This window comes from Lipomyces chichibuensis (genome assembly GCF_038497645.1).
Source record: "Lipomyces chichibuensis strain CBS 12929 unplaced genomic scaffold V1513scaffold_13, whole genome shotgun sequence".
Taxonomy (NCBI): domain Eukaryota; kingdom Fungi; phylum Ascomycota; class Lipomycetes; order Lipomycetales; family Lipomycetaceae; genus Lipomyces; species Lipomyces chichibuensis.
In genome coordinates, this window is record NW_027117465.1 from 164,590 (window position 1) to 175,866 (window position 11,277).

At 44.7% G+C, this 11,277-nt stretch overlaps 4 protein-coding genes across 4 annotated transcripts; 3 read left to right on the forward strand and 1 right to left on the reverse strand.

Moving 5' to 3' along the window:
* The first annotated feature begins 17 nt into the window (after positions 1-17).
* V1513DRAFT_443746 (uncharacterized protein) lies at positions 18-1,847 on the forward strand. Its single transcript, XM_066897865.1, has 6 exons — positions 18-184; positions 241-288; positions 341-416; positions 487-593; positions 679-752; positions 808-1,847. The coding sequence occupies exons 1-6, from the start codon at positions 105-107 to the stop codon at positions 1,788-1,790; spliced, it is 1,368 nt and encodes a 455-aa protein (XP_066753880.1). The 5' UTR covers positions 18-104; the 3' UTR covers positions 1,791-1,847.
* A 121-nt stretch (positions 1,848-1,968) lies between these two features.
* V1513DRAFT_443752 (armadillo-type protein) lies at positions 1,969-6,579 on the forward strand. The gene is made up of 12 exons (XM_066897866.1): positions 1,969-2,029; positions 2,085-2,331; positions 2,388-2,585; positions 2,646-2,830; positions 2,883-3,752; positions 3,803-4,088; positions 4,149-4,355; positions 4,414-4,581; positions 4,638-5,278; positions 5,337-5,856; positions 5,914-6,060; positions 6,114-6,579. Exons 2-12 carry the CDS (start codon positions 2,230-2,232, stop codon positions 6,330-6,332), a joined length of 3,543 nt encoding a protein of 1,180 aa, XP_066753881.1. The 5' UTR covers positions 1,969-2,029; positions 2,085-2,229; the 3' UTR covers positions 6,333-6,579.
* On the reverse strand, positions 6,514-9,121 carry V1513DRAFT_443754 (uncharacterized protein). Its single transcript, XM_066897867.1, has one exon. It carries the CDS (start codon positions 8,927-8,929, stop codon positions 6,707-6,709), a length of 2,223 nt encoding a protein of 740 aa, XP_066753882.1. The 5' UTR covers positions 8,930-9,121; the 3' UTR covers positions 6,514-6,706.
* A 131-nt stretch (positions 9,122-9,252) lies between these two features.
* V1513DRAFT_443757 (Ribokinase-like protein) lies at positions 9,253-10,950 on the forward strand. The gene is made up of 2 exons (XM_066897868.1): positions 9,253-9,971; positions 10,022-10,950. The coding sequence occupies exons 1-2, from the start codon at positions 9,614-9,616 to the stop codon at positions 10,738-10,740; spliced, it is 1,077 nt and encodes a 358-aa protein (XP_066753883.1). The 5' UTR covers positions 9,253-9,613; the 3' UTR covers positions 10,741-10,950.
* Positions 10,951-11,277: the final 327 nt, after the last annotated feature.

The following is an 11,277-nucleotide window of genomic DNA, read 5'->3' on the forward strand; positions in this document are numbered from 1 at the left end:
CATATCAAATAAATCGCCGAGGTGCAACTCTGTTGAAATTTATTAATTCTAAATATTATAAATGCCAGTTCTTTTGAGTGGCGTTGCTAGCATGAAAACTCGTTATGCATCTTCGCAATCCCTATACGCAGAATCCTCCAGACTTCCGTGCGTTAGCTGAGTCGTATGTCAAGCTCGCCAAATTGCAAGTCCGCTTCTTGTTAATGGGTTTCGTTTTATTACTGACGAGGTCTACTGCAGTCTTCAAGATGATGCGACGATCGACTTTACTGATGCGGAAGCTATTTGGTATGCACTTGCTGTCTTTAACTAATTGAGACCTATTGCTTATTTGTTTTAGCGCTCTTACAGAAGCTCTGCTGCACAAAGATTTTGATATTGATATCGAATTATTACCAGATAGACTCTGTCCGAGGGTACTACTTGGCTTTGATTCAACTTTCCATTTGGCGCATGCTATTTTAGTTAACATTGTTTCTTGAACAGGTTGCCAATCGATTAAACTACATACTGTGGATGCAAGATCTGTTGGATTCGGATTCCTATGGCGTCAATACTATCAACCATTCGACACCTATTTGGGGGTTGGATATGTATGTGATCTCTTCTACAGCCTGGGTATTTTCTAGATCCTGGATAATAGAAGAGAGCTTATACTAATCAAATATATTGCACTAGTGGCACAGGTACATCTTGCATATACCCACTATTGGGATGCCGTCTTCGAAGGAATTGGAATTTCATAGCAACTGGTACATTCGCTGGGACTCCACATTTCTGCAATTGCAATAACTGATCCAAGAGCAGACATCGATGATCTAGCTGTTTCAACTGCTGCCACTGTAGTCTCCAGGAACAAGCTGACGGACAGGATTTTTGTCGTCAAGACAGCTCCTGTAGACTCTTTGTTCACCCATTATCCTTGCGGTGAATCTCATATGAACGAATATTTCCATTTCACTATGTGCAATCCGCCTTTCTATTCTTCAGCAGCAGATTACAATGCTTCCCAGACTCTCAAAGTTACTCCTGCTCATAGTTTTACGGCTGCCGCGCCAGAGGAAATGATTACTCCCGGCGGCGAGGTAGCGTTCGTGAAGCGCATGATTAACGAGAGCATCGAAAGATTCCGTAACGATGCGAACACCGGGAACACGTGGTACACGAGCATGCTTGGTAAGCTGGATAGTTTGAAAGTTGTGGTCAGTAAGCTTCGGAAACACGGAATCTTCAACTATGCCATCGCGGAGTTTATTCAAGGCCAGTTCACGAGGCGATGGGCAGTTGCGTGGAGGTTTGGTGCACGCAGATTGCTGCCGGAGATTGCCAGGCCTGTGGAGCCGGTGCTTTCTGCAGCTGTTCGAGGACTGTTACCGCCTGCAACGGGATGTGTTTTAAGCTCAGGTCATGCCGAAGGAACCAAAGATAATCATCTTCTGGACAAGGTTTTGTCAACGCTGAAGAATGATTTTGGAGAGTTTATCCATCTTGAAAAGCTACCGCAGCCAAACGCTGACAAATATTATATCACGGGATATTCGAGGGAGGGTAATGTGTGGTCACGGAAATTTCGAAGAAATAAGCGGCGAAAGATTGAAGACGTTGACCATGTTGAGCGAAGTCGCATGCATGAAACTATTGGCTTTGGATTTAGAATATTCGTAGATTACTCTGTTAAGACGGAGATATGTAAGTGTATTATTCACTGGAGTTACGGGTCTGATCCGATTGTCTTCGAAAGTTTTTGCGGGATGCTGAAAGACAGAATTCAACCGCTTGTATCTTCGTGACAGAATAAACATAACAATGCGAGGACTTTCTTAGATGGCTTATTTGTAAGACGTGTTCAACTTGCTGCCAGTCACAGCTAATGCGTTGGTTACTATATTGTGACTTGATCCAGTGGTAGATTTGTGATCCAACGCGTCAAAGGCGCGTCATAGATTGAGGTATCCAACAATTCGTATCGTCCACTAAGGGCGGCGCGACTTCATTTTCCTTCAGACTCTTAGACCGACCGACCTATCCTGTTCGTATCTAGTCTATTCCATTTAGTGAACCTAGCAGCTTATGTCTTGCACTAGACTTATTTGAAAAACTTGCTATCGGCAATTTGGCAAGCTTGTGGCATTAAGTTAAAGTCAACTGACCGCCAGTCCACACGACACGGTCAATACAACCTGGCAACTATTATAGACACTCCATACAGTGGACTTTCATTATTTACAAATGCCGGCCGTTCAAACATGGGAGCGGCTCAAGTTCGATCAGCCACTTGCTCCAAAAGCTAACAAACCTATCGCCGTTTCGGAGCTATTGAAGAGGTTACAGGTACGCGATGTCCGGTATCTGTTGCGAGTTAAGGTGATACCTAATGCCATGCACAGGCTGTTCATGTCGAACTTGCCAAGTTTGATCAAGGTTCGGTGGACCTAAAAAGTGTCGACAGAGTAGCAAAGGACTTAGTGTCCACCAACCTTCTCCAGCACAGAGATAAAGGTGTGCGCGCATATGTCGCATGCTGCCTGGCGGACATCTTACGTCTATACGCACCAGACGCGCCATATACTGCTACTCAGCTGCAAGTGAGTGTAATGGTTACAAGGACATTGAGAACGTATGCAAGCTAACTTGTCGATCTCAAGAGCATTTTCGAGCATTTCGTGCTTCAACTGAGGGGTCTCTCTGATCCCGACTCGCCTTACTTTCTACAGTACTGTTATTTGCTAGAGAGCTTGTCACAAGTGAAAAGTATAGTGCTTGTATCGGACTTGCCTAATGGTGAAGATCTGATGGCGGATATCTTCGCGATGTTTTTCGACGTCGTTCAGTAGGTGTAGTTTGAGCGAGACTATATTATTACATCGCTTACGGAAACATAGGCCTGATGGACTTAAAAATCTTGAGTTCCACATGGGAGAAATTTTAGTCCAATTAATCGACGAGGCACCCACAATTCCGTCTGACGTCGTCACACTCATCCTCGCCCAGTTCCTCCGCGCAAAGGCAGTTGAAGATAGACCCAAACCAAGCAATAATACCAGGACGTCAAAAGTACAGTCTTCATTATATCAGTTGCCGCCGGCGTATAACATGGCGAAGACTATTTGCATTAACTGCAGTGATCGAATGTCGCGGTACATCTCGCAATATTTTACCGACATTATCTACGATATCTCGACCAAATCCTCAGCAGATGACATATCCGACACGGATCTGGAAGAATTGAAGAAGGCTCACAGTCTTATTGTCGTAATATGGAAAGCTGCGCCAGAAGTCTTACAAAATGTGATTCCGCAGCTCGAACAGGAGATCTTTGTCGATAACACACAGATGAGACTTATGGCAACTGAGACTGTCGGATTGATTGCAGGAGACATTCCCGGCCGTCTAAATTTTATTTCGGCGCATCCGACTTGCTGGGATGCTTGGTTTGGACGACAAAATGATAAGAATCCTTCGGTTCGAGCCAAATGGGCTGAGGGATGTGCATTTATTTTGGGAAACCGTACGGATATTGTCAAGGGAACTGTTGAAGGGCTTGCTGCTAAACTCATCGATAACGATGACAAAGTTCGTTTGGCAGCATGCAAAGCAATTGGAAACCTGGACTACAAGTGTATCGTTCGAAAGTTTCGAAACGAACAAGTGCTTATCAATCTCGCCGAACGTGCCAAGGACCGTAAATTTGCTGTTCGTGCGGAAGCGATCAAAGTTCTCGGAAATCTGTATGATGTTGCCTATGAAGACATGTAAGTGGTCAGCTAAATAGGGATCCTGTTTGTAAGCTAACGCCAACCAGTGCTTCGCAAGATGAAGACATCATCGCTCAACTCGCTTGGATCCCATCTCGCATTTTTGAGATATTTTACCTGAATAACAAAGAAACCACTGTGCTGAGCGACTATTGCATTTATGAACAATTGATGCCCTTTGACGCCGACGATACAAAGAGAGTTACGCGAATGCTTACTGTGGTCAAATATCTCGATGAAAAGCCTAGAAAAGCATTTAACGCTATTCCTATCCGACAGCGAACAATGGCCCAACTCTTACGAACATTCGTTGAGCTGTGCGAAAAATACAATGTAGGTTTTGGATTAATACACCAAGCTTTTATTGAATGTAATATATACTGACTGTCATAGGGTGGTGTGGTAGATGATAAAGAGGGCGAGGAACTAAAAGGAAAGCTTGATCGCCTGATAAAGTGGATGTGCGAGCAACTTCCTGACTCGTCCAAGACCGAGGCTCACTTGACAAAATTCTATATGATAAACGATCGACGAATGTACAAGCTCATGAAGGACTGCACTACTTCTGAGTCCGATATCAAGACAGTTCATAAAGCTCTAGTAAGTGCATATTGGATACTCAGAAAATCTCCAGAATTGCTTACCATCTTAATGATAGACTGAGATAAAGAACAGGCAGAGTGTGTCAACTATGCTCGAGACGCTGCTGCCACTTGTGTATCGGAGCAGCTTAATATTCTACAATAGAAGCAATATTCCACCTATTGTTGAAATCTCCAAGCGTACCAATAATGGACTTAGTGCAGTAGCCCATGAGTTGCTCAAAGTAAGAGACACCTCACGAAAAGAAATTATATAGCTTCTTCTAATCAACGTGATCAGGATATTTCGACGTCGATGCCAGCTGTCCTGAAAGCGCATATTCAGGATTTGACTCAAGAAATTCAGAAAAATGAACCAGGCTTTGACGGAAGTATAGACACTTTAAAGGCTTGTGCAGGATTTGCCAAACGCTTCCCAGGGGATATGCCGCAAGAACGACAGTTCCTTGAAGCACTTTCCAAATTTGCAACTAGTGGATCTCCTGGAGAGGCCAAGCATGCTGTTAACATTATACTGCAGAGTAGAAAGAAGGACGCGTACGCTCGTGATTTGCTAGTCGTCGCAACGAAGTTTGATATGTCAGATCCGGCCTTTCTGTGTCAATTGGCTATTCTAGCAGAATTAGTCCGTGGTGCATCCGCGATTGTTGAACCTAAGATTGACAAAATTACTGGATTCCTAATTAAGGAGGTATTGTTGAAGAATCTGGTAAAGAGCTCAGAAGACGATAAGGACTGGGTGGACGACAATCAGTTGGAAGATGACTGTAAAGCAAAGATTCTAGCGTTGCGGATAATGGTCAATCGATTGCGTGCCGCGGAGGAGGCCGAGACGGCAAAAGAAATTGCACAACCCGTATTGAAACTTCTGAATAGTTTGATTGTCAACTCGGGTGAAATGTCGAAGGATCAAGATACTCCGTAAGAAACTTCCTTGTTTGTTAATACCCTGTTATCATCTCTACTAACACAGTGGAAGTCTTCATTTTAAGTCACGACTTCGTCTAGCCGGTGGACTCCTACTTCTCAAACTTGCTAAGATACCAGTTTATGAAAAGATGATACAGCCGCAAGATATCAATCAATTGGCACTCTTGGTGCAAGACAGAGACTTCCAAGTTCGCCAAGCCTTTATAGATAGGCTGAAGCGTTATCTAGCAGCGGACTCACTACCGGAGAAGTACATTCCGATTGCGTTCTTAATGGCGTATGAGCCTGAGGAAGAGGTTAAAGATGAGCTCGTCACCTGGATAAGAGCTCGGCTGGCAAAGCAGCAGCAGCAGAAGACGACGATTATGGAACGGTGCTTTGCACGATTATTGCATATGTTGGCCCATCATCCAGATTATGGAACCGATGTCGATGATATGCTTGATTTTGCTCAGTACATTATATTTTATTTGAATGCAACAGTCACTGAGCAGAATATCTCGTTAATTTTTTACTATGCTCAGCGCGTCAAGCAAGTTCGTGACGCAATTTCGGAGCAGACCAGTGAGGTACGTATCGCTATTTAAGAGTTAATTACAACAACTACCAACAACCCGATTTCATAGAATCTCTATTATCTGTCAGACCTTGCACAGGCAATAATCAGACAATTTGAGGAGGGTCACAATTGGTCAATGCAAACGTGGCCAGGCAAAGCTTCCTTACCAGCTGATTTATTCCGAGCCATGCCTACTGCATCTTTTGCCCAGAGGGTAGGTACATTTCTAGACATCATGAGATTTTTCGAGCTAATGGAATGATTCAGATTGCCCATACTACATTCTTGCCTGGGGGGGTAGTCGAGCGACTGCCGCACTTAGTGAAAGCCAAGGCTCCAAAATTGAGGGCGACGCCAGCTGAAAAGCCCGTCGCAACATCGACCGCTAGCAGTAGTGGAAGCAAGAAGCGGAAGTCTAACGAGAGTAGCTCTAAGAAGAAGGCAAAGAAAGCCCCAGATTCTGATGACGAGTGGACTGGAAAGTAGCCAGCTTCTTGGCTTGAAACCTGTTTTGCTTACTCTGTACGATATCTGGAGGTTTGATTGATGAACATGTACAAAAGATTTAGGAAGATTTAGCTTGTTTCGTAGTATGCTTTGCTTTAATGATTAATGATGGTGAGCAACTATTATGCAGCTTCTGCGGTTATTCTTGCAGTGATGGATTGTTTGCGTCTGCCTCGATAAATGACCTAAAACAGAGTATGGCTTATAATTATGAATACATTAGTAATCATTGATGTAATTGCGATCCCAACCGATATAGATGATTAAACCCCGTAATCGACCCTAAGATTCACCAATGCAAATACCATACCAATAAAACCAGACCTCGAATACCAGAGAACCAAAAAAGCGCATTACTCCTGATGAATGTGATTGTTATCCTCATTTTCGTCATAACCAATGTTAGTATTGCCACTGTGTACGTTACTTGCATCGTTTCTCCCAAAGTTGCCACCGTCTCCGGGGACCACATGTATTTTCTCCGCTCGGACTAGTAGAAAGTAGCCGTACGCCCATATTGTCATAAACAACCAACGAATCCAGAACCTCAGAGCTTCAAACAAATTGATGAGCTCAGTCGAAATGATATATCTACCAATCAATCCGCCTCTGGCTGCAAAATTTGGTTCGAGCTCCTCTTTCCCGAATGGCTCCATGATATACTTGAACTTCTCACTAACTAGCTCGTATTCTTCGACAAAGCTGTTGTCACTGACTAAACGTTCAAGAGCTGTTGCTCGACGCTTCTTCTTGCGCCAGTCCCGATACAATATCCAAATGCCAGTGCGAAAATTGTCGAATGGATTTCGCAGATAAAAATCGCGCCTCGTAACTTTTCGGCCATTGTGATACACACCCTCTACTTTTTTGGAGAACATATCCCACACAGTGATACGATTATTGGCGGTTGCAACTAGATATTTTCCGTCCACCGAGATAGTGAGATAGGTGTACATAGGAGCGAACGAGCCCTCGACATGCGTCAGTCTTCTCGTGTCTGGTTCTGGGATAGAGTAGAGGGGCGTGTTCTGCATATGATAGTTCCAGACGTATAATTCGCCATTTGGACCGCCCGAGACAATGTGAGTATCAGTAACAACGAAATCATGATCTGAGACTGTAGTGAACATCGGATATGGCGCAGAGAGATCCGGCTGATTAAACATCATTATATTCTTCGTCTCTCCTGTCCTTAGATGCAAAATGCGAAATGACGTCCCGGATAGCTTGTGCATTGAGCTAGTAGGATACCAATGGACGAGGACCACAGCGTAGCGAGATGTCATCTTCATGTTCCGAACAACGCAAAATTGCTCCCGCGGACTGTCGTTGCTCCAATCACGCGACAAGTTGATATCCCAAAGTAATTCCGATTTGCCATTATTGCACGCAGCAAATACTCCGCAGCGCGTAGATGCAAATGAAAGCGATTGAGCCGACCATGACTTCGTCGCACTAACACTATTCAGCGCGGAAAGTGAGTTTGAAGATGAATATGGCGACGGAATAGAGGAGCTTGAAGCGGACGCCACGGGTAGAGAAGACACAGCTTGATAGCACTGCAATCGAGCAGGGTTGTCAGGCGAGCCTGTCCAAAAGAAGACCATATTCGGGGAGTAGAGTGCCAGCAACAAGTCACCATTTGCAATATATCGCTCAGGAGGCGGCTCGTGTAATCTCCATATTCTTTCCTTTTTTCCAGTTGACGGAGAGTGTCGCGATATTTCATATCCTAGAGTTATATCTCCATTTTCTGAAAGTAAGGTACATTCCTCCATGACAAGATTGCTCTGATTTGGTAATGAGAGATCCAGCGTCGATATATCTTGGTCCATTCCCCGAAAAATAATCTTTCTCGATGAAGTCTCCGGCGACACGATACCATAAATGGTGGATACTGAACGAGGGTTTTCCTCCCTTGAGTCAATCGACTGCGCAAATAGTTTTCCGGCATCCTTGTAAGACGGCTCAAGCGTAACATATGTTGGTCCAGATCTTCCCTGACCGGGCGCGGCTAAATCAATAGTTCGTGTGATTCCTTTCGACGGAGGAGATGGTAACGATTTTGACACTGACTTGATTGTCTTCACGCGTCCCAATCCTGCACCACCAACTCTGGTTTTGAATGGCCTGTTCCACATTGCCGCAACGTATGCTGCTTTGCGCCATGAACCCTGTGGTAAAACCGACGAAGTTGCGCACTTCAGTATGCTTCCCAAAATCAAAGACTCATCGTAGCCGAAAGACTTCGCGATGGACTTCCAGATACGAACGTCTTGGGATGGATGATGAATGACTGAATAGAACCGTTTACAAACTAGACCCAAAGCATACGCACGGTGGATATTGCTCGACGTTACAGAGCTATTTGATGACGAATCTGTTGGTGAAAGGGTCAAGTACCCTGCGAGAGCATTGCCAAAAGAGCTGCTAGATGGTACGTTTCTCTCCCTTTGCCGAGATCCACTGCTGCGATTTGTACCTTGGCATGGCTCTGGACGATCTGATGACAGAATAACGATGAGGAAAATATCAACCAGTATTTCTGTAGGGAAATCAAGTATCGAAGACTGCATGTTCTCGCTTAACTTGTCGAGCCGCTTGTCGAAGGGATGTCGATTCCCGCTCTGTCGGATGGAAAACAGCTGCTCGGCCGAATTAGGGAGGGTACGCAAGCCCGGTGGGCTGCGACAGCGAGAGTATATAACGTTCGTACAGTGTCCTCTACGGAACTGACGAGCTAGAAATGGTAGGCGTACATTCGTTCAAATGTAATAGTCCTAGAACGGGAGAATATGTAATAGTCCTAGAACGGGAGACGCAGTGCCAGCTAGCGATGGCGAGCCGCACGTTAGATAGACTCCTGTTCGCTCGTAATTTGCGTTATCGCATTCAACATGTTGAACATTGCGAACAAAATGCTGACGTCCGATACCACCTTGCATGCCAGATGGCAAGGACACAAGTCTCAACGTAAGCTACTCACCCGAAGGGCTTTCGCGCCCCTACGTTAATCACGGTGACATATGAGTTGAGCACACAGGCGTTGATCTGCCCGTGCATAATCATCTTATAATTTTGGACCCTTTTTTTCGGGTGAAATTCTGTAGATAGCTACTCACTTCTTCCAGCTCACTGTATGCGATAACAATGCCGGTTGATTAAAGTGCTCTGTACATTATTCAGAGTATTTCAACATTTCACGTCGAAATATCGCTATATAATTCAATATAGAAGGTGTTTCATATTCATTGATCATAATGGCGACCATTGATACAAATTCTACTCGACCCAAGTCTCCTTCGCCAGAAACAGATGAGCACGAAATCATATTTTCTAGCTTTGGAATGTTTATAATAGATGAGATACATCATCTGGACGGTACCAGTCAATATGATGTCATAGGAGGTGCAGGAACGTATGCAGCATACGGAGCCCGATATTTTTTGCCGTATCCGTTGTCGAAAGGTGTTGGATGGTTCGTAGACGCTGGTAGCGACTTCCCACAAGCTATCAAAAAGGAATTGTTTAGTCTGCAGACGACAATGATCTTCCGAGAGGACCAGACACGACTAACTACAAGAGGGTGGAACCGATATGGAGAAAATGATTTCAGAGGTAACCTTGGCCCGACACCAATGGGAAATCGACAGCTAATCCTGGCATAGAATTTCGATATACGACACCGAAGAAACGGATCGTAATGGAAGATGTCATGAGAACGAAGCTTGTAGAATCTCGAACATTTCACGTTATATGCTCGCCGGAAAGAGCCCAAGATCTCATTGAAGGAATCGTGGAGCAGAGAAAATCTACGAAGGAGGACTTGCCGGTACCAGTCATTGCGTGGGAGCCGGTTCCAGATTTATGTACGCCAGAGCATCTGGATGCATGCTTGGCTGTTCTGCCAACTGTGAGTATTCTGACGCCAAACGCTGCGGAGGCGGCTGCCTTTTTCGGTCAACCGGAGCCGTTTGAGAAGGAATCTATCGAAGCAATTGGTTTACGATTTTTGCCGTTTATGAGAGATGACGCGGCGATAGTCATCCGGGCTGGCTCTCATGGCTGTCTGATCTTGTCCAAAGGGCGCGAAACAATGTGGTTAGAAGCTTACCATACACCTTTTCCCGACCGCGTCATTGATCCCACCGGAGCGGGAAATACTTTTGTCGGGGGACTATGCGCCGGTTATGTTCTTTCCGACGGCGACATAATAGAGGCATCGATCTACGGCAACATTGCAGCAGGTTTATCAATAGAGCAAGTTGGCCTTGCAAAGCTTACTCTTCCTAATGACGATGGGCAGCCGGAATTGTGGAACGGATCCGAAGTAATGGACAGAGTTAAGGAGTACAAGGCGCGTATAGGTTTATCACGAATACTGTAATGTACATCGTACGCATGTCATTATAGAACTTAGTAAATGGTTTTATAGAGGGAATTTGCGGTAGATGCGTGTGTGCGCATCGCTGGATTGTATATACTAGTCTTTCCTTGCTGCAACAGAAAAACTTATAAGGCCATTGAGAGTTACCTGTGCAATCATTTCCCACCTTCATATCATTGTACTCTAATCCTTAAGAAATTGTTCAACACGCTCATAGCCCTGGAGATCCCGATTTATCCGTTCACTCTGGTCTTCTTTTCATGACAAGAATTTTCGGTGGTACTAGGTTGACTCTCAGACGCGTCTAATGTAAAGTCTAGTGATCAGATAGTGATCCCATAATCCTTACCCACGATTCCCTCTATCAAATCGCCAACCCATGGACGTAGACCCATTGCACTGCCAGGAATGGACAAGTTTATAGCAATGGCCCTAGCATTTCGTTTTTGTTTCTTCTTTTTATGCCTCCGACACGTCCTCAAGTTCGACTGATGCCAGTCAAAGGCTCAAAGAGCATTATGATTGATTCAAATACAG